The 22,784-nt window shown below is 30.7% G+C and overlaps 1 protein-coding gene and 1 non-coding gene across 3 annotated transcripts in view; one reads left to right on the top strand and one right to left on the bottom strand.

The window, feature by feature from the left end:
• The window catches only part of LOC106682067 (pseudouridylate synthase RPUSD2), a 684,854-nt gene that overhangs the window by 651,062 nt on the left and 11,008 nt on the right, over window positions 1-22,784 (top strand). Inside the window, exons 4-6 of one of the 2 annotated variants that reach the window (XM_067047017.1) lie at window positions 3,555-3,676; window positions 11,511-11,611; window positions 22,530-22,617. In XM_067047017.1, the coding sequence (XP_066903118.1) occupies window positions 3,555-3,676; window positions 11,511-11,611; window positions 22,530-22,617 (311 nt within the window). Of the gene's footprint in view, window positions 1-3,554; window positions 3,677-11,510; window positions 11,612-16,056; window positions 16,145-22,529; window positions 22,618-22,784 lie in introns of both variants that reach the window. The other variant, XM_067047016.1, reaches the window with a different exon arrangement.
• Window positions 10,011-10,114, bottom strand: LOC112210219 (U6 spliceosomal RNA). Its single transcript, XR_002945043.1, has one exon. It is a non-coding gene; the product is annotated as a U6 spliceosomal RNA (small nuclear RNA).

The raw sequence follows: 22,784 nt of genomic DNA, 5'->3' as shown, positions 1-22,784 counted from the left end.
TTTTTTTTTTTTTTTTTTCTTTTTTTTTTAGTTTCTGACCCGCTATCACGTATCTTTATATACATATATATATATTGAAATGTCTATTGTTAATTTCCAATCATGAATTTTAAATACAGATTTATTTCACTTTTTGAATCCTTAGAAATTATATTATAAAATTATATGATTCAATAAAATGTACTATAATATAAGAGAAAAAGATCGAAGAACAAAAACAGAAAAAAATCATATATTAGTATCATGTATTTTAAATTTATTGTACTTTGCCTATATTCTACAAGATTTAAAATGGAATTGTTTAGCCAGTTACAAGTATGCTGACGAACCCAATGCAGTTGGGCAGCACGACTTTTTGAATTGAATTGAATTTTTCTCTCGATGCTTGACCTTATGTGAATTGGATGGTCAGGGCTGCGTTTAATAAGAACATCAATAGTTTATTTATTTCCAACGTTTCGACCCGCAATGTAGGTCTTCATCCGAGATAAAATTAAAAGATACAGAGTAGGTAAAGCTGGTGTAAGAGTAACAGATATTAAAAAAGACTTATATTTCAATTGCTTATTGCACAGTGGTGCTGATTTCCACTAGCTTTACGAAAAATACTTTTAAAGGTTCTTCTCTGTTAGGAAAATTAAATGAAAAGTTGCAATTTTCCTAAAAGAGAGATCGTTTGTAAAGTTAGTGGAAATGTACTTAGCAGCAGTGTAAAGTAAGCTATAGATATAACACAAACTATTATGAAACCTAAATAATCTATCAAGGAAATTAAAGATAAATAACAAAAAAATTTATTATATATACAAATAATTTTATATTTATCTTTAACTTCTTTATTATTTTATTTAGTTTTTTATGATAGTTTTCTATAGTTATTTTGTAGAATTTTTTTTTATACCCCGATCTTCACATCTGGTTAAATATCTGTCACTGTTACATTAGCTTTGCCTTCTTCGTATCTTTTTAGCCCCTGATGAAGACCTACATTGCAGGTCGAAACGTTTGAAATCAATAAATAGTTGAAAACTATTGTTGTTCTAATTAAACGCAGCCCTAACTCTCTCCTCCTTAAGAAAGCATGTTCTCATGTTCTTATCCTGAAAACGTTCTCTGATATTTTTCTGATTATAATTTTATAAATTTATTTCTATAATACACATTGATTTATTACTCATTCATTGGATATTTCACTAAATAATCTAGTTCGGTTCAACTTTTTTTTTTTTCAAAATCACCTTGGATGAATTTAATATTAGCCCCTGACAGACTCTAGCTAGAGGCTAACAATATCGAACTACTAGAGGAGCCCTTTATTGGATCTCTAAAAAGTGTCGAGTTGAAGCGGTAGAGTGCACTCCAGCACCACTGACGTCATCACTGCCCTATCTGCTCTTTTTTCCTCCCCCTCACCCGATACCACTCCATGTTCCTTTCAATCTGGCCATGCTCCCTTTTAAACAACTTCCTCCCGACATGCACACATGATTTCTTTCGGATAAAAATTATATTTAAGCCACAGCTCACAGCTGCAAAGCTAGATAACAAGATAAGATATAGGTTTTGTATGAAACAAACCTTAAGAAATGATGGAGGAGTATCATATTTCCTGCTGAGAACGGTTTAGATTTGATGTCCATAAGGATGTCATTCCCTTATTAAAAATGGACTAAGTAATTGTAATAAATGTGAGTAATGATCAAGGGATTGAAATGTTTGCTGCATTTAGAAGTTGGATTGTAATTATTGTTGTGATGCCCGGTCAAACGTTTAGGATCATGAGTTCTATTCTGTAATACTGTGTCCTGATTATACTTGTAAATTTATTTAGTTGTTTATTCCAAGGCAACGCTGTATTTACTGTTTTATTTATTTCCATTTTGGAAATTATTAGCTTCTTACTTCAATTTCTTTAGTAGAAGATGGTAAGGGCTGCGATCAAGAGGAGGAAATATAGTTTTTTAAATATTTATCGATTGCCAACTTTTCAATCCACAAGTTCTTCATCAGGGCTTATATAAAAAAAATCCAAATTAGGTAAAGTTAATGTAAGAATGATATGTATTAAAACAGATATGAAGGTAGGGATATAAAGAGACTTCTGTATAATATAAACTATTATTAAACCTAAATAAAGAAGTTAAAGATATATAGCATACATGCAAAGAATCTTTGTATTTATCTTTAACTTCCTTATTATTTTATTTAGGTTTTATGATAGTGTTTATTATTTAGAAGTCTTTTTATTCCCCCACCTTCACAGTCCTGATGATATTTGTCAGTTGATTTAGTGGTTTACTATTCGACTGCAATGCTGTACTTTACTGGGTTTTTTATTAATTTTTTTTCCATTCCGCGAACTGTTAGCGTTCTTACTTAAATTTATTTATTTAACAACTCTACATCAGTGTACTATTATTTCCGACAATTAGAACGGTCTTTCCAACTTCAAAGGCCTTCATTATGTTCTTTTGTTTTTCTGTCATTTTAGTTAAATTTCTTTTTACAATTTTATCATTAATTTATAAAAAGACTTTTACAGTGTTAAAAGGTTTTTTTTTTTTATTATAAATTAATGACAAAATTTTAAGCAGAAATTGAACTAAATGAATGAAAAAAAAAAATAAGATATTGAAGAGCCCTGAAGATGGACGTACTGTCCGAAACTTATAAGAGAGGAGCGTTGCTGTATATAGAATAATTATGGACGGAGAGGGGGGGGGCGGGGTTATAAACTTCCAGTAGCCTTATTTAAGTTGTAACTCGACAGGTGAATCTGTAGGGCCCAATTAAAATAATTTGTCTAAATATTATATCAGACCATCCGTTTTATACAATTAATATGGCAATGGATTATACATCCTTAAAAATATCAAGTATAAAAAGAATAAAATAGTTCAGAACAACAGAAAGTAAGAAAAATAAATATCGGAATGGTTCCTCAAACCCACCTGTCGGGGCAGAGTTAACAATAAATATCATACCATTTCTGCTTAGGAACTTAAATTACTACGATATAAGAAATCACAAAGCATTCTTCAAAATTTTACTACGAAGCAGTTTACTGCTACAGGATCTATTAGAAAATCAGACCGCGACATTTCTTCTTTTTCATAATCTTTCCTGTCATCCAGTTTATAGACCCTGCGAACAGGAATGGAGCAGCCATTGCCAGACATTCAGCCTCATATTTAACAAATGTCTCGGGACCACTGTCTTTTTAATCTTCGAGGAGATATTCAGGGATTGTAGTATCGAGATCGGGATCGTGAATTTAATTTGTATTTATTATCAATTTAATTAGTTTGGTATAACGGTTATGAGCTAAAATTACAGCTCTGAAGGATTTTCTTTTTGTTTTATAATTATAATTCAGGTTTTTCAAGAAAATAGCTGAAGGTTGTATAAATGTGGTAAGATAAATTAATTAATCAACGCTTCTCCATGCATCCTTCTAATCCTTAGTACAAGGCATAATTAATTTCCGATATTCTCGTATTTTATTTTTTCTTGTTATTTTTTAAATGTATTAAAATATTATAATTTGCTTTCAGGTCTCCGGAAAGTATACCCTTACTACTTCACATTCACCACCTTTACGAAAGGACGGTGGGTTGGTGAAAAAATCCTCGATGTGTTTGCTCGAGAGTTCAGGGCCCATCCAGCAGAAGAATATGTAAGTAAATAATAAATAAGCCTTCGAGGAAATAAACTCAACTAAATAATGCTCTATTTGTAATTACTAGAATAATGTTTTGTTCACCTTATTTGAGAAATCCCGTATTTTGAAAACAAAACAGTCTTTAATTTCGTATCGATCACTGCATTGAAAGTATTAAAAGTATGTAAAACAAGATCTAAAGATACTTCTTTATACAGTTCAAGAAATACCTCCGGTGAAAAAGACCTTCATATTCCTTGCCGATAATGTTTATTATAAAATTTTCCCACTTATTTCTTGTTCAGCGCTTTTATTTTAACCTGAATCTGGTTCCATCTGTGTTGGTTCTATTCACCATATTTTCCATCTTATTTCATATATTTACATTTTATTTCAGTTGAATGTAAACTGATATTGCTTTAAGGCACCATTGATGGATCTCCAGGAATGAGGAAATCTTCCCATTTTTAGCCCTTTTTCACATTTGCCTACATTTGAGAAACGGTACCTGAAAGACAGTTGTATCCACAAACACTGGTTTGATATCAAACTGTAGGCAATCTAATGTAGTTTATAAATGTATAGAATAATATTTTTAAAAAAAAAACCTCATTCATGGTCAAAATAGATTTTAAAAATTTACACTTTTTTCATATGTACAGTAATTTCTGGGGAATTGAATAACCCTTACAACTTCAACCATACTTAAATTATTATTAAGATGACGTTTTGGACCTCTGTCCATTAGAGACAGAGCAGGGCGCACAGGCGACTAAGCAGCAACAGCTAAGATGGCAAAAATATATATTTCAATATAATTCAAATAATAGGCAATTGACGAGCGTAAAAACAAGGGATCAATTTGAAAATGACCGAAACGTCGTCGAATTAAAAATTAAAGGATGGTTAAAGTTTTAAGGGTTTTTTAATTTCCCATTATTATATATAAGAATGCCCTAAAAAGCCTTTAAAGAAACGTAATATTTTAGTAAGTACTCTTTTTTCAGTTTTTAACCATTTAGACCGCGAAGTGGCGATTTTTGGTAAATATCATTCTATATTATTGGTTCCCAGCCCATAGTAGTATACTACGAACAACTAAGCAAAACCTTGAACCATGTGCGGCCCACCTTATTCTCCTCTTAAGGGGGAGTCCCCCTTAATAAATATTTGAAAATTAGATTGCTTAAAAGGACATTTGAGCCATTTATATTGTACATTTGCCAGTTAAAACCATTTAGCTCAATGACTTGGAATGATAATTAATAAAATAGTTTTAACATTAAATCGTGACAGAAATATGTGTTCCCAAACCTCCCCCTCTCCCCTCCGCGCCATATTCCAAGGTACTTGTGACGAACCACCTGCTGGAAACCGTTGTTCCATATATTCATAAACTGGATTACATTTTCAACAATTTGAGACCAAACTGATCTCTTTAGACCCAATATAGTATTTGACATACAGTTTCTCAAATATGAAACTTAAGCTATTTCGTCATTCTTTAGCTATTTTGAAACATTTTTTGCCTGATAGTACTGTTCATTTATTTGCCTCCTTCGTGGACTCCCCTTCCGGTTTACCGGCAGCGAATTGGGACTCCCTCGCTTTAGTTGCCGATAAGTCATTAAGAGCTGTGTACTATAGAGGAAGCCATGGTGCTTTATGCAGTAGAGATTTCCATTTGGGCTCCATTAGCAGCGCTGAGGATCTGTTCTCCATCCATCACGGCTCGCTCCTATCTGCAATGCCTTCCTCATTATAGGGCTTCAGCTCAGTATACATTATGCGGTGGCTCTCAGCCGACTTTTATATTTCATATCATGCACTAACATGCAGTTGCATCTCTTATTTATTTTATTTCTTTGTAGTTCAAGATGAACCTTGACCTACCCCGAGCATTACTAATCCAATGCGTTACTTTCATTCTTTTAGTGGTCCTCTACACCGCCATGCCATCTTTTACGTGGACGTTCCTTGTTCTAATTATTTTATAGCCTGTTTAACTTGGTCTTGATGAATCTCACAATATCTTGACTTTCCATTGTGGTTTTTCTTCTAAAACTCGACACACCATCTGTGCGAATTGTTTTGCGTTAAAATGCCATGCGAGCCTGTTCGTCCGCGAAACTCATAGGCCATTACACAGATGCGTTGGTTAAGACCGGTCGCCTTTCTCTCTCATGAAATGCACTTACCGTTATCAAATTCTTAGATCGATAAGCACCAGAAACCAGTGTCAAATACTGAGTTGCAGGTTTTTGCGTGTTGCGTGGCCTCCTGTACATTTTTGATATTTCTACAATACTTAATATTAATGGAACTCGCAGAAATATAAATTGTGAATTTCGTGATTTACATAATAGGAATGTAAGGGATCATTCTGCCAATAGGGAAGGATAAAATATGTTGCTTTCATGCTGCTTTTCATAAACAGTAAACTTTATAAGAAGAAGCTTAACAAGGTCGACTGGGTAGGGGAGATTTCATTGCCTCAATCAGCGCTCTCCAATTCAGTGTCACTTGTGTTTTTATTCTCTCCTTTCAATTCTGGTATTATTTTTGTAGTCATCTGTGTTATGAAGTAATTTTTATGTATAAAGTACGCCTTGAACCTAAGGTCCAGGCGTTCCTTCACTTTTGATTGGCTAGTTGGATTTGGAGTAGACTGTATTTATAAATTGATTGTTATGAAAATAAAACATTATTAACAGAAACAAAAATCTATTGGATAAATGGGGTAGCCGAAACAAAACATTTATTGTTAGAGAGAATTAATTAATTTTGATTAGGGCTCTATGGATTTTGATAATAATGATGCATATTGATGATGATGATGGTGTGAATTATATGGAAAGATGTGGACTTCTCCATGCTTTGGTTTTCTTCTCCACATTCCTCGATTTCCTCTCTCTTCTGCTGCCATTCCAGAGTGTCTCTAGTCAATGATTTTTTCACTAACGAAAGGAATCACTGCCCATGGAAAAATATGGCTCTCCCATCCATCAAGTTTCTCCCCACAGAGAGCGATTAAAGATCACTTATTATTAATTATTTATATACCAGTTTTGATCAAAATCATTAAAGCCGTTTTTGAAAAAACCGAAAAAATGTACGAATTCGATCTTTGCACTTCATTTTTATCGATTTTAACGAAAAAGTTGTACATAATAGGAATACACCTTCCTTAAATATATAATTTCAGTTTCGCACAACTTTTCGTTTTCTATCTACACTGTTCACAGACACACAGACCAATTTGCGAACTTAGTTATTTGGATTCAGGTTACCTCAAAACTTGTATTTTGCCGTTCCTTTCCACGATCGCTATACTTCCCCTTTCTATATATTTCATATATAGGTAAGTGAAAGTAAAAATTAAAAGAGAACTAGTAATTTGACTTAGTTTATAGTTTTGTAAAAGTGTGAAGCGCTGTTTTACCCTTACGATGGATTTTTCGAACTCTTGCTGCTGTGATTCTCGAAAGGCAGTATATTGAAAAATAAAAATAGTTCCTTTTTTTTTAGGTAATTTTCACAAAACTCATCCAAGATGAAATAGGATATTTCTAATATCTGGATTATCACTCCTTCCTTATTATAACATAAATTTCTATCCCCCTTTTATGTGGTCAATAAAGGGCAAGATGATTCGACGAAAAAGGCCCATTGGCCAGACAACAGCCCATCAGAATCGGCTCGTTCTATTTAATGTATGATAGAAGTAACTGATACCTTTGCTGTAAGTTTTTTTAGTTCGACATAATAACAAATAAATTTAAGCTCGAGATTTTCGCCACATACCTTTCAGCTACCCGTGCTTAATGCTACGCTGCTTTTATAAACGACCTCACCCGAGGAAGATGTGTGGAAGTTATTAAGGGAAGTGTGTGCTTAGGCTTGGAGGGAGAATAATTTTGCATTTAAGCCGTAATATGGGAAGTTACTGTATCTAGTGGAAGTTTGGGTTTGCGCCATTTGTGAAATAGTCAGTTGGAAGTTCTTTATCGTAGGTGCTAGTAAATCGTCGCGGTTTGTTACTTCCTTAAGTAGGCACAGATGTGCCTCGAAACACTTCATTAGACTAGTTTTAAATCTTTTTGAGCATATTCTTCATCTTGGTTGATGCTAGGTGGGATTATTTTACAATGTTAAGCATATTAATATTTAGGGATTACTAGGTAGAAGTCAAATGATTACCAACTATTTCTTATAAATATATTTTTTTATTTAATATCAGGTCGGCCTGGTGGGTCTTACATGTTTAACATAACAGTTACATTTTTGTTTAACAAGATTATGGGGGAGGGTATAGTATCATGCAAAGAACAACCCTAACTATTAATATTTAACAATTGTGAATAATAACGATGAATTATAAAAAAAAAAATTATATAGATAAAAAATAAAATAAAATAAATGGATAAAAATAATATATCTTAAGAAGAAAGGAAAATAAAAGTTTTAAAAAACGACACTTATGGATTTAATAAAATTAATAATTGATTAATGAGAGGAAAAAAAGTTAATTTGAGAAAAAGACGAAGAGAAAAATAAATAAAATAGTAGTAATGTCAATAATAGAATTGATAACAGGATGTCCTGCAGCAGCCTGGGCTTCAGTCTTCGGGATGAGGTTGGATTTCCCAAGTTGTAAGTTACTGGTCCTTTAACTGCCCGTATCTGTTTCGGGGTAGAATCTTATGAACCGATTTTTAAGTCTTCTATTGATTCCATTTGTAGTTCCTGATGCAGTTGGATATTTTTTACAAACCAAGGGGTATCCACTGCGATTCTTATTTGAAATTATTGTAAATTATTTCCGGACCTTATTTTGAAATTAATGTATTTTTTTTTTTTCCTTTTCGTAAAGGATCATATAAATATCTTTAACATATTATTTTAGCATCATTCCAATGATAATTTTTATTTATTAATAAAAATATAATGCTTGTTCATACACTAATTTTTACTGCGATCAAACTAACGAGCACAAAGCCAATACAGCTTTTACTTTCCATAAACTTGTACCCCGCTTGCGCCCGCCAGCTTACCTTAGTCAAACCTTGTGTTGGAACAGAGCCGTTATTGACCGTTGATGAAAAGAATATAATGATGGTTGGGAGTACAATCAAATTGATATATAAGCCGTCAAAAATTGTTAGTTTACATCAGTTTTTTTTTTGTTATACTGTACAAATATAGTCAGGCTAAAAATACTTCACTAATATGAGTGTTTACATTTATTTTTTATATTCAATATTTATTTTACTACGTTTTGGCACTGTAAAAGCTAAAATTTGGTGTTAAATTATTGAAATTAGGTTACCTTTAATCTGTCTTATAACAAAATTAAGACTGTACTCTCTTCACTTTTTACTATACGAGTACATAATTCTATACTATATAGTATTGAATAATGGGGGGTCATTCTTTGATCTTCTCTTGAGATTACACCGTAGTTACAGACTGTAGGAGACCTACTTTAGGGAGAGTATATCTTTGGAATACGTCCAATTCAAATAATATTTTAGAACTTATTTATTTATTGATAAATATTACAATATGCCACATACTTGGACAATTATAGTGATAAATGAACACATTCATACCAAAATTAAAAAAATAAAGTAGGTAAAAAAAAAATTAAATTAAAACTTTTTTCAAATGTTTATTTTTTTTAATTTATTTATTTATTGCTATTTACAACTATACATTATAATACATTTAGTAAATTTTATCTCAGTTAAAATGGAGTGTTACGGGCGTTTAGGGAAACTGGCCATTGGAAGCACTCTAATGACGTTTTACTTTAGCAGGTCTCGTAGCCATTTTCTTTTCATGCGCCTCGGAGGATTGTCAGAAATGGAAAAGGAAGCGAGGTTAGAAACTAGTGGGTTTGGGTGGTTGGGGAGTTTGTTGAAGGAATGATATCTGGTTCGGGCTAGATCGGTCACATAGGGAACATTAATGTCTTTATGTATGATTTTATTAGTGACAAAGTAAAGAGCGGAGGATTTTACAAAGGAGTTTGGATTGCAAGGGTTGGATACAAGATTTAGTGGAGCCCCAAAGCTCAACTCCGTATGTCGAGATTGGCCTTATTACAGCCATGTAGATCAGTCTTTTGTAATGTGTTGGAAGTTTAGACCGTTTGTCCAGTAAGTGCTTTAATAGTCGAAATCGACGTGCAGTTTCCAGTATTTTCAGTCATGTGTAAGGATTCCAGGTTAGTCGTTTGTCCAGATGTAGTCCAAGGTAGCGGATCTGTTCGACAGGGGTAAGATCAACATTATTAAAGGAGACTGTAGAACAGTCGGCAGGTTTACTTCTTTTATCGATGAGAAAGGAAAATGTGAAACACTTCACGATTTTGCGTGTCATCCTTGCGCATGGCCCCTAATTTTCTCTGTATCGTTCCAGTTTTAGTATATGTACTGCCGAAGCGAGTATTTTTCAAATGTAACACAACTATTCAAACAAAGCAGCAGCAAGTCCAAAAAAAAAAAGTAACAGTTAAAATTGAAGACATCATAATAACAAAAGTTTATTAAGTAGAGATAAAACATGTAAAAGCGTGTGTTCTTGGCCCACTTGCAGGAAGCAGAAAAGTCTCTACTTTATATTTCAGCTTCCTTAGAGAATAGATCAAAGTGCGATCTTCTGGGTTACACTAATACATCTTTGTTTTATTCTTTAATCGAAAATTGTACCAAAATTTAAGGGTAGGGTGTATTAATTTGCCGCGCTTAATTTCATTAGGTTTGTTCCAGCGATGAAACCTGAACTTAGGAACACCTAGTTCAGGATTAATGTAATGCGCATCCTCGAACGATACCTGCTTCAGACCAGTCAAAAAACATTTCTGAAATTTTTAGTTTTACTGATCGGAACAAATGCATGACGTTTTGATTATTGGTACGGAAATTGTTGGAAAACGATTGTGCGTGATTCTGACAGTTTTTGGCTGTCAAAAGTGGTCCTTGGAACAGGCCCATTAAACACAGCTGAGAATCAATAGTTCATGCAATTTAAGCATTTCTTTATCCAGGAGAGGAATAGGCGATATACCTTTGCTATAACCATTCTTGTTTTGATTAATAGCTTTAACTCCTTTCTTTTCTTATTAATTTCATTTATAACTTTTAATATTGTTGTAATAAATATTTTTTTAAAATTGGTTAGTTTTTTTACATTTTCCCAGCATGTTTCCAGTTCTTCTCCTATCTTGTTTTCATGGCCCTAAAGAAGAGCTACGACGTAGGTCGAAGCGTTGATATCGAAAAGGCAATAAAAAATTACTTATACATACAACATATAGAACAGTATTTTATAGCATCTTCGTTTGTTTTTTCTTTTTTAAATTCTTGCTAAATGCTATTTTAATTACTTTCTTAAATAAACTGTTAGATACAATAAATAAATGGTACAAACTAGCAGATATACCTACCTATATGTATGTATTCAATTACTTATTTCGCCAGGGGGGTACGAAAAAAAAATTTTTACCTGGCATCTTACATAAAATTGATTTACGTTAAGTTTAAAACAAATTAGTTTTGTTTACTCGTGAGGGATTGGTAACCAATTGATATATTTGTAGAGTTCGATAAATGTATTGTGTGTGTTTATTAGAGAGGATTGTAAAAATGTACTAAAGCATTTGTAAAATCTAAAATTTACAGGAATTGTTTTATCTCTCCAATGTTTTGATCCACAGCTGTAAGTCTCTTAGATCAGTAATCTCCAATTCTCCCCATAGATTGGTTGTAACTCACACAGACATACCCTGGATATACTGTTTCCTTCCTTATGAATTTTATTTTAAATTTATTTTAATTTGTTTCAGGAAAGGTGTATAAAGAGCGGATCCCTTACTGTTAACTATGAAAAAGTAGACATAGACTACAAACTAAAGCACAATGACCTCCTAGCGAATGTCGTTCACAGGTTAGTAGAAAAGTGTATCATCAACAGTCTCAGCTGAATATAGCCTCCTTGACCTTACTTTCTTTATGCCAGTAATATAGAGAAATATTCCATTTTCTCTCTCTCTCTCTCTCTCTCTCCTCTCTTTTTTTTAATACCTTAAGTGCCTTCATCAAATCTTTTGTCAAGCTTTTATTCTGTTCACTACATGTGAATAAATTAAAAATTGAGTGGTGTGCCACAAATCAATAGTAATAAAAAGCTATTAACATTTACTGAGCACATCAATTTTTATTTTTTCAGAGCTCATGTTTATTTAAACAAATTTAATCGTATTAGTAAGTAGCATATTTTCATGCTTGATATTTTAATTAAATTTGATTCTATTATAATTTTCTATAATCTTTGTATGGATAACTCTGGTTAGTAACTAATAATATTTAAATCAAATCATGGTTATTGGACATTCCACCCTTCTATCATTATCTGATTTCTAGGATTAGGTATTCATTCAATTTATTAACAATAATTACACTAGTAATAATATATATAACATTCCTACCTAAAAAAAAAAATTTAAAAAACATATTTTGTCATTTTGGAAGATCTTGTTCAACACTTTTTTATTGCTCTTATTTTCCCAACATTTTTTTTCTTTATCCCTTTTTCATGTTATATGACTAGTTTCTGTAGAGGCCCATTTTATTAAAGGAAAACCTCGAAATATAAACACAAGATTGTATTTAGATTATCTACTTAGATAATTCAGAAAATGATTGCATAAAGAGAATAAAAAATGTATTTCTTATCTCTTTATTGGTCTTATTATTCTCCCCTTTCCTTACTCCACCCACCCTCTATCGAAATACAAGAAACATTAAATTTCTCTTAGTCTTTGGTCTTAGTCACTCCTCAATCCATAATCTGTGTGTTTTCTTTAAAAAGAAAACTCTTTTATCAATGAATATTCCTCATTAACTAAATTAATATTTCACCTTTATTAGGGCTACTCATATTTTTATTATTAAAAAAGAACTCTTATTTATATAAAAATAAAATAATATAATACAACGTATTAGTTTTTTAAAAACAAATTTTTTCATTCAAAATAATAGTAGTGGTAAAAATTAGATCGGTCTTTTTTTTAACTCTACATGGGGTGTTAAGAATGAAAAATGAAGATGGAAGTTATGTAGCGATAAGTGGCTTTACATTCATCACGAACTCCTAGGGTTGGACTCTGGACTCCTGTGTGCTAAAAGTTTTTCTCATCAAGCTGATTGCTTGTCAGTATGATTACTCTGGCTACAACAGATGATGATATATTCTGATAAAAAGTCTCGCATGTTGAGTAGCTTTGGCTATTAATTCTTTTCCAAGGTTTTGTTTTTGTTCTTTTCATGCAAAGGATTCACTTTTTTTGTACTACTTTTTTTAGCTGAAAGGGAGTGAGTGTTGTTTAATTTTTATTTGTTGAACAGGTTAAATGATTATTTATTTACCATTCAGCATTTTCTTTTCCTTAGTAAAACATATTCCATGAAATTTTAAATCATACGTACTTGACATAGAATTACTTTGGTTATTACATTGTATATCTAATTTGCAAATTTAACAAACTAGTTTTTTAATAACATTTTAATAGAAAAAGTTTTTATAAGAAAACAAGTATTTGAAGTACACATATAAAAGAAATATAAGGAGTAATACTTTTGATTTTAATTAAAAATAAGTTAAAACATGATAATCATTTCAATTAGTAAGGAAGATATAATTGTTTGCATTAGTTATTTTGTGAAACCTTTTACCTCTAATATTTATTGCTCTTATTCAATAAAATTATCATAAAAAAATTGTAAATACAATAACAACAAGAGAAAATACATAAATCAAAAGTAATTAATAATGTTTTATTCAGTTATTTTATTATAAATTTATTTTGCATTAATTTACACATAAAATTTAAAAAAAATAAGTTTATTAAAAATCAATAAATGAAGTATACATAAAATAATTAACACTACAATAATAATTATAATTGTAATTACATGTCTACAGTTATAAATATCCAATCTCCTACGCACTTACATAATGCATACTGTTGACAATTTTATAGTATAAAAAATAATAATATTAATTAAGATTTAATTAATTTCTATATTTGATAACTTTGTATATAATAAGAAAATAAATATTCAAACCATTAAATTTTCTATAATCCTTATTTCTTGAGTTTTACTTTAATTTATACAATTAACAGTTAATGTATGAATTTTTGTTGACTTGAGCTTATTCAGTACTTTATTCACTTATTCCTCTTTTTTCATTAGTTTTTATGAAGCTTAAGGCCAAATTACGAAAATGGTTGAAGAATAAAGAAACTAATAAGAGGCTGAACACATAATCCTTAATTTTTTATTTTGTTGACTAAGTATGTTAATTTCAATTTTGAATTTTTTTTTAATTTAGAGGACTATAAGTATTTGTTTTTTTATTTTTTTTTAATGAGCTCTTTTTTGTTAAGACAACATTTTGAACTTAAAGGGCAAAGGTTTGTCCTTTTTTTTTTTTTTTTTTGTTTTTGATTTTGTTTTTTGATATGATAATTTTTAATCTACCCTTGCTTATTATTACTAATTAGATTCTATTTTTATTTTAAACCATATTACACAAAATATATTTATTTAGAAGTGCCTTGACCACTTATTTTTACCATCTTCATGAATAATAAATAATACTTTATTTCATCAATGCTGGGTGGACCACAAGTCACTTTCTCAATTAAATCTCCTCGGATCTAAACTTAGATTTTTAATTAATTTAAAAAAATAAAATAACTGTAGGCATTAGTGTCTTTGGAACCTATTCTCTACTATGTTTTACCAGGCCCACAATGAAAAGACAATTGCAACCTGATTACCAATTGGTAATCAGATGATTCTCAAAATAAATTTACTAAAATATTTGTAACCCAATGAATAAGTAGTCAAGTTTAAAATTTTGACTTTTTTAGAGAAACATATTAAAGTTTGTGTTTCATCATAAATTGCGTATACATTTACCCAATCAATGTGCCTGCACCAACCGAAGATAAGATGGATGAATGCAAATATCTTATAATTCTTTAGTGAAGTTATACCATAGCTAGCTTACATATGGCTGTAAAGATAGGCCTCACCATAAGAAATGTAGAACTTTCATTCTATTAAATTACATTACCCAAAGAAATACTTAATTCACTTGCAGTAAGTAAATTATATAAATTGAACAAGAAAATTTAACTAAGCTCAGTTATTTTATTTACTATATCAAATATTTTATATTACATAAATGGAAAGTCACTAGAAAATTCTGATAGCTGGTAAAATTTAAAAAAAGTTCTGTTAGTCTTTATTTTGAATTAATCAAAAATTAATAGGGTAACTCAAATGAATACCATGGTGACTAAATGATCCAATGATTTCATTCAAATCTTAAATACAAGCAACAAAAGAGAGTAGCAAGGGCTTACCTGTTAAACACTTAGTTGAGGAAGAAAATGAGTAGTTGTATCCAAGGTGAAATTCGTGGATAACTGCTGAAATGTGCTAGTGATTCAGTCTTCAAATCTGTGGTCTTTCAAGTTGCCTGAAAAATAGTAAATTATATCCAACATAAAAGGAGAAAAAGATTAAGATTGCAACTACTGTCTACTCTTACTCAGTGTATCTGTGGAATAAGTGACCAGATAGCAGCTGTTCGATATGTTGTTATTTTATTTATAGAGGATGATAACATAATTTAACTTATATTTCAATGGAAAGGTCTGAAGAAGAAATATAACAGTTAACATTGAATATACAAAAAACTTTCTATTGAGTAAATTGTGCTAAATAAATAAGTAAAATGTAGTTTATTACACTATCTGGTATTATAGGATAATAATAAATCATGGGTGGCTATTGCTATTGTTAGAAACGACCAGGTTATTTATTCATATTGGTAGTAGATTTCTAACTTGGATATATTGCTCAAAAAAAAAATTACATTGTAATTTAGTGTTTGTTTGTTTTTCAAGATACATTTCATAATAATAGTAGTAAAATTCTATTATTTTTTATTTTTAGTCAAACACAATAATTATAAAATTGAGAAGCGACTTGTGGGTCATCTTGTATATTCAGTCATAATAACTTTTTTTTTTATTAGATTGCACGAAAGCATATTATTTTATTTTACCTCATTTTGTAGTATTGTTGAATTTTTAAATTATCACTCTATGGCAAAATCTGATAAGCAGTCACAATGAACATTACTTTAAAACATAGCTGGTAATGGGAACCTCACAGCCACTTTCGGAAGTGTCAGTTCAACATTGGCTATCGGTTTGCTGACAACAAACCTGGTGTTTTCGGCAAGAGGAGGCTGCTAGCCGAAAACACAACACAAGAAAAAGTGTTGTAGCATGTGTTGTTTTGTGTTTGCAGGCATGAGGTGCCAGTCACTGCAGAGCCCATCATGATAGTCCACATGGACGAAGACGTTGTCGTTGTTAACAAACCTGCTTCCATCCCAGTAAGTGGCATTGAGACGCCAGTCCATCTTATAGTTATTATCATTAATTATAGCATTATAAAATAAACTTGCACAGTCCAAATAGTAAACAATTAATAAAAAATGAACTTATTTGATAATATATGCAGCAGTCACACTAAGCAGTTAATATCAAAGATAAATTTATCAGTTTTTTATAATTTGTTTTCTTATATCGATAAAATACTATTCCCATAAGACTAGTTTGTTGGTAAAAGTTTTACTGTTTTCAATCTATTCATCTCTGAGAAATCCACAAAGCTGTAGAAAAGAAACATTTCTATTTCTCAAATTACAGTTTTAGAAACTTTTCGTTGCTTAAGCATACCATAATACCTCTTTACTCCTAAAAAATTTTGTACCAAATTTTAAAAAAATTAAAATTAATACTCTTATATTATACCCAAGAAATTATTAAGGTTGCATCTCATGACAATGCAAGAAATTAAATATATTGTTATGATTCAGGGCATTATACACTGGAAGTTTGATTTTAAAAGGGTTTACTTTAGACAGATACCCTTTCATGCCTCCTCTTTATTCTTGCTACAGAGAAAGCGGTGAGAGTCGTGGCCTTTGATAAGTCTGTAACTATATTTAATAGGACAGCACAAATCCTGGGTTATGCAAACAATTTAGACACACTTGGAAGATCCCTCACTGCTATCTCAGATGCTCCTCTTCCTGCTCTCCAGGTCTAGAAGGTCGAGCAAGAAGATAATGCTGAGACTGGAGATTAATGAAAATGAGACCAAATATATGATAATGAGACTGGAACCTGTGGTGCTGTATGCAAATGTGAGAGCAGAAACTGAAAGAAGAATTGTTGCTTTCCACAGATATTTCTGTGGACTTCAGAGGCATTTCTGGAGCAATGTCTTTGGTAGTAGCACCAAACTTTTTCTATATAAAACATCAGTCCTTGCAGTCATAACTTGGTTTATGGCTCTTAGAAATGGACCTTGACTAAGAAAAACGAGTAGGATTTGTTTGTCCTTGATCGCAAAATTCTCCACACTGTCTTTGGTTCAATTAGCCTTGAGGAGAAGTGGAGAAGATGGACCGATAATGAAATAATTCTCTCATGAATGAAGTGGACATTGTCGCTACTATATGTATGGGAAGGCTTAGCTGGAGTGGGCTTGTGATGAGAATGGATGAATTTGAAATCTCCAAAAAAGTCTTTGCAGAACACCTTTACTGAGCTAGAAGCGTATGCTGACCTAAACTTCATTGGAAGGACGGTATGGCAAATGATGCAAGGCCTGGGACTGGAAGGCAACAACTTCAGATCGAGATAACTGGTGGAAGGTAGTAGAAGAAGTCCTGACTTAGCAATGGGTTGTCGCGCGAGCGTAAGTAAGTAAATATTAATACTTCATTGCCAATACAACTCAAAAGAATTGACAAAGTCAGAAAAAATTATTTATGTATCCTTCAAAATGATGGTTACAACGAGATGATAAATTATTAAAATTGTATTGTTGATTTTTTGGAGTTATATATGAGGTACAACAGCTTAAGCAATGTTTTTTAACATTGTACAACTTTCTAAAAAAAAAAAAATCAATCTTGAAAAAAAAAAATAGTTTGTTTTATTTCACTGTTTGCCTGTGCAGGTATTTTATCAAACCATTTCATAAACTGTCTAACTAATTCTCAATTTATATATAGAATATTTATATTTTTATGCATGAAACCTATAATTTTTTTTAAATATACTAACTTGCATGTATTAAGAAAAAAAAATTGTTTATACCTTTATATTTTTAAAGGCATGTTTGCATGTTAGTACCTGTACCTGTAAATATATATTGCTTATTTATTTTGCTTTATCTTGTTTTGCTTTTTTATGTTATGTAGAAAATGTTTTGGTTTGGAATCTCGTTATTCTAATTGCCTGTTTCTCATGTGAATCAAATATTTGTTTGTATTAGAGGTAGCTTCTGTTTGTCAATGATGAAGGATATTTGTCACTGCCTACTTGTTACTCTTAATGATATCTTTTCCCTTTTCAAGTTCAACTTGAGATTTTATCATTCAATATCATAAGATAAAATATTTTACTTTTATTTTAGCTTCCTGTACTATATTTCTATCAATATATTTTTAGATATGTTTCAAGTCTGTGTGAATCAAATCTTTTTTTCCTTACAACTTTTTTTCAACAAAATTTTTTTTTGTATTCACTAATTTTTTATATTTTTCCCAACTCTGTTTCCTCTCAAGCTATTCCAGGAAATATTTTTTAATCCATTTTTTACAGTATTTGGATATTTCATATATGACCTCTGCACCTTCTTTTTATATTATTCAATTTAGGTTAATTAGTGTTTAAATTTAACCACTGATAAGCAATAATAGTGTAAAAAATGTAAATATAAGTTTATATAAATTATACAACTTTATTATTGAATTATTAGAGCCACATTATTATTAGATCAAAGATAAAAATAAATTTACAAATAAAATAAAAGTTACTTAATTTTTATCGTAGTCTATTAGGTGATAGTTTATCATTATTATTTTGGCAAAATAAGTCATAAGTTCTCCTGCCCATTCCTTCTAGTTAAAAATAAATAAATAATCAGAAAACTACATCTGTTACATCAGTTATTTTTTATAATTGGCTCTCAATATATTTTATTACAGCTTTATATTATAAAAGATAACATTTATTAAGTTATCTTTTCTCAATGAAATTATTTCATTATTTTTTTTTTATAGCTTCATTGTTTTGATATTCATTGAACAGATTTATTATATAGTGAAGTGGTATAAAAACACAGTAAGAAGCCACATTTTGCCATAAGCAGTAAAACTCCCAAACAAGAAGAAATGTGATCCTATTAAAATCTGTTTTATAATCTTTCTTGGAAAAAATATGAAACATCTAGTAAAGTTTAGACATTTTTCTGTAGTAAGCAGCTCAAAATAAGTTGGGTTTGATAAAATGTGGTGTTATCAACTTAAGTTCCACAACATAGAGTGCTACCAATGGGTAGTTTCTCTACACGCCTGTAACACTCCAATTTAACTTAGATATGATTTACTAAATGTATTATAATGTACAGTTGTAAATAGCAATAAATAAATATTAAAAAAAAAAAAAGTTCCACAACCCAACTCACCATTCACTGGCGAAAGGAATCCTTTACCTGTTCCTGTTCATTGATGTAATGAAATAAAGATTGCTCAAACCAATTATTTTAATAATAATAAAGCAGTATCAATCTAATTTATATTATCAATATTAATAATGTTAATTTTACCTAGTAATAGGAGTACTAGGCAACAAAAATCTGTCAGTGTTGCTAACTATTACTGGTGGTTTAATGGCTGAACTAACTGATCTGGTTTTCACTAGATTGGGATCAAGTACAGAAAAATGTCCACCCTTCTTATTTCTCGCTGGCTACTATAGTGATTAATTTTTGTTTGAGAGTTGTACATTAATTTATTTATATGAGCTATTTTTATAATTTTTTACAAAAGTAAATATTGTGAACTACTGCAATAAATTAAGACTTTATTGCATATATCAGCACTTAGTCAGTTAAGAATTGTGTTTGAATTAGTTATTTTGAGTTAAGAGCTAATATAGTTTCTTTTATACACTTTAAGACAGAAAAATGGACATTCTTATTTTCTGCTTGTTCGATATCAAACACCAAAGCACCATAAAACAAGTCAAATCATATAGATCGGAAAACCTAAATGTACTTGTTTAGTTTTCTAATAAAATTTTGTTTACTTATTTAGTAAAGCTTTGGATTCTATACCTGATGAGGCTTTCCACTGTCTCTTTTACTGCTCACTTTTTCAAAACAGACAGTTATGATACAGCTACTGAAAACAAGGACTGTTCAATGAAACTGGCAGTTATGATACAACTACTGAAAACATGGACTGTTCAGCGAAACAGTTATGACTGGATGATATGCAACTACAGACGTATAGTTCATTGCAGGCCAGTGCACAGTGAACTATACTAGGTTTAGTACATCTAAGATGAGTTTGCCTGTGAGGAAAGGGATGGGAGAAATGCGCAGTGGCAAACATTTTCCTGCCAACCCCCACTCTTTTGTCTTCTCTCAAGATCTGTTCCAACAAGCACTTCTAACTGTCTGTGTTTTTCCCTCCCAAAAGCTGTACTGCACATGCTTCCTACAGTTCTGAATAGTCAGAAGCGGTTGTTGGAACAGACCTACTCAGTTGACTACCTTTCCTTTCCTCTCCTTCACCTACTTCAGCAACTTTACAAATAAAAATTCCTCACATTACTTTTTCAAAACTATTTTTCATTAATATCACAAGATTATAAGTTTACCATGTCAAGTAAACTGGGTAGAGGAAAAATTATCCACTCTCAAACCTAAAACATAATTATGAATGTGTTTAAAACAATAAAACTGAGAAAATTGTTGCACTTACTGTTTCACAACAAATTTAAACTTAAAAAGAGGTATTTTTTTTCTGAACAAAATAATTATCAAATCTCAAAATGACTTTTTGGAAGAAACTGCATTCCTAAATAGCAAATCGAAGCAAAGTTGTCTATATATTTGTCTATTAAAGTAAAACAAGAATCAATAAGAAACAGTATCAGTCAAAGATAAAGGATAACCTAAAGAAATGAGTATTCATAACTTAGGAGTCTGAAAATAGGAGGGAAAAGCATTCCAAGTACCTACCTACCCAACCCCCAACTGGTTGGGTGTTACCAAGTTCTGAACTGCTGAACCTAAAAGGTTTGTTCCCGGTAGAAGAGGTTTTTTATGGTGTAGAGGGGTGAAGTAGCTAGGGTGGTGGAGGTGGTGCGTGAGTTCCCTTCCCTACAAGCAAACTTATTTTAGATGTACTATACCTTCCCTTATTACCCTTGTTGGTTGAAATATCTGCCTAAGCATGGTCTTATTAACTTAATACAATAATTATTTTTCAATTTAATTTCACTATTATTTAAATTGTTTTATTTAATGAAATGTCCAATTTTATTTATTTATTTTTAAATAAAAGGCACGGTAAAAATGGTAAAGCAGTATTAGTACATAAGTATCAAGATAATATGGGAAAAATTAACATAGTAATTAGTAATTGAATATTTTTAATATAATGCTGTGATCTAATAGTTTAAAAGTTATTGTATTTAATTAATTTGAACAAATAAAAACAATAGAAGTGTCCACTTTTCTTTGTCTTTGGGTGTATGTATCAATTTTTTAATCTATTACTTTTTATTTCGTGAAATAACTCATTATTCCTATGACTAAGTAGCATATTGTTTATAGGATGGTAGAAATTGAATTATTACTTTATTTAAGTCATATCTAACTGAAATCATAATCAGTCAAATACAATATTTTTCTCCATCTTTACTATTTTTCATTTCTACCAAACTATAAATATTGTCATTAATTTATCAATATTTTCTGTTTTATGACATGATTTATTAGAAGTATGATTTATGAAAAATGTAATTGATTATTGAGAAAGTATTTCTGTTTTTTGTCATATTTCCTACTTAATTTAATAATATTTTATCTTCAAAATTGAAAATCTAGAGGAGTAGGGTTTTTCTATTTATATTATAATATTGTTTACTAATATAAACTGTTGTAGCAGATTCATTATTTATCATTAATTTTAAAGTTTGGGGGTAAAATTTCACATTTTTTATATTTGTTATATTATTGACATAGTTGTCATAAAGCAGAAAACAGATGCATATTTATTTCTATTTTCTTCTTTAGTATGTATTTTAGTTGAAATGCCTTATTCACATTTAGAACAGATTAGGCATTTATTTGTAAAGAAATTGTACTTATTTCTATGAAATCTACTTCCGGCCATATGACAATAAGATACGTAATTTAATCATGGAAAAAAAGAGATAAACACGTTTGTTTAAATACGCTGGTTAAATGTTTCACTTAATCTTTTTTTAATTAATCTTATGTTTCCTATATACATAAACAGTTAAGTTGTAACAATATTGTTTTCTGAGCTATTTCAGTTTTATCATTTGTGGAATTAATTCTACAAAATATCAATCTGTATCTGATGTCAATAATACAGTATACATGTCTGTATAAGTTGCAATGGTGTGGCCTTTTTGTCTGTATAATACTTTAACTTATTAGACAAAGCTATTTTTCCCGGCTTTTTCTATCTTTCTCTCTTCCGCCCATTCTTCATCTCATGATAATTGAACTATTAGAACTTCCCTTATAATAAAATTTGACTAAGAATTAAGCAATAAGATGTGACGGTAATGAGAATATAAGGGATGGGTTGGAGAAGAGAAAGACGAAGGATTGCTAGTAGGATGTAGCAATAGAGAGCTAGACTACTGACACTCTTGCAGGCACGAGACCCCAGTATTGGCCAAACCGCTCAGAATAATACACCTCGATGACGATCTAGTGGTTCTCGACAAGCCCTGCTCTCTTCCGGTGAGTAGCAGGTCCCCCTCCAAAATTGTCCATTTTAAATTACCTCTTCTTCAGCTTTGATAATCCGATCACAAATTTTATTATTGTCTGCCGTTATGCTTATTTTTCAATCATTCCGCTGTGCATAACATAAAATTTGTTTATTATGATGTTTAACAGTTTCTTTT

This window comes from Halyomorpha halys, unplaced genomic scaffold (assembly GCF_000696795.3).
Source record: "Halyomorpha halys isolate HHAL.00 unplaced genomic scaffold, Hhal_1.1 Scaffold387.1, whole genome shotgun sequence".
Taxonomy (NCBI): Eukaryota; Metazoa; Arthropoda; class Insecta; order Hemiptera; family Pentatomidae; genus Halyomorpha; species Halyomorpha halys.
The sequence above is the reverse complement of the archived record's forward strand: the minus strand, read 5'-3'. Positions and strand labels throughout refer to the sequence as shown.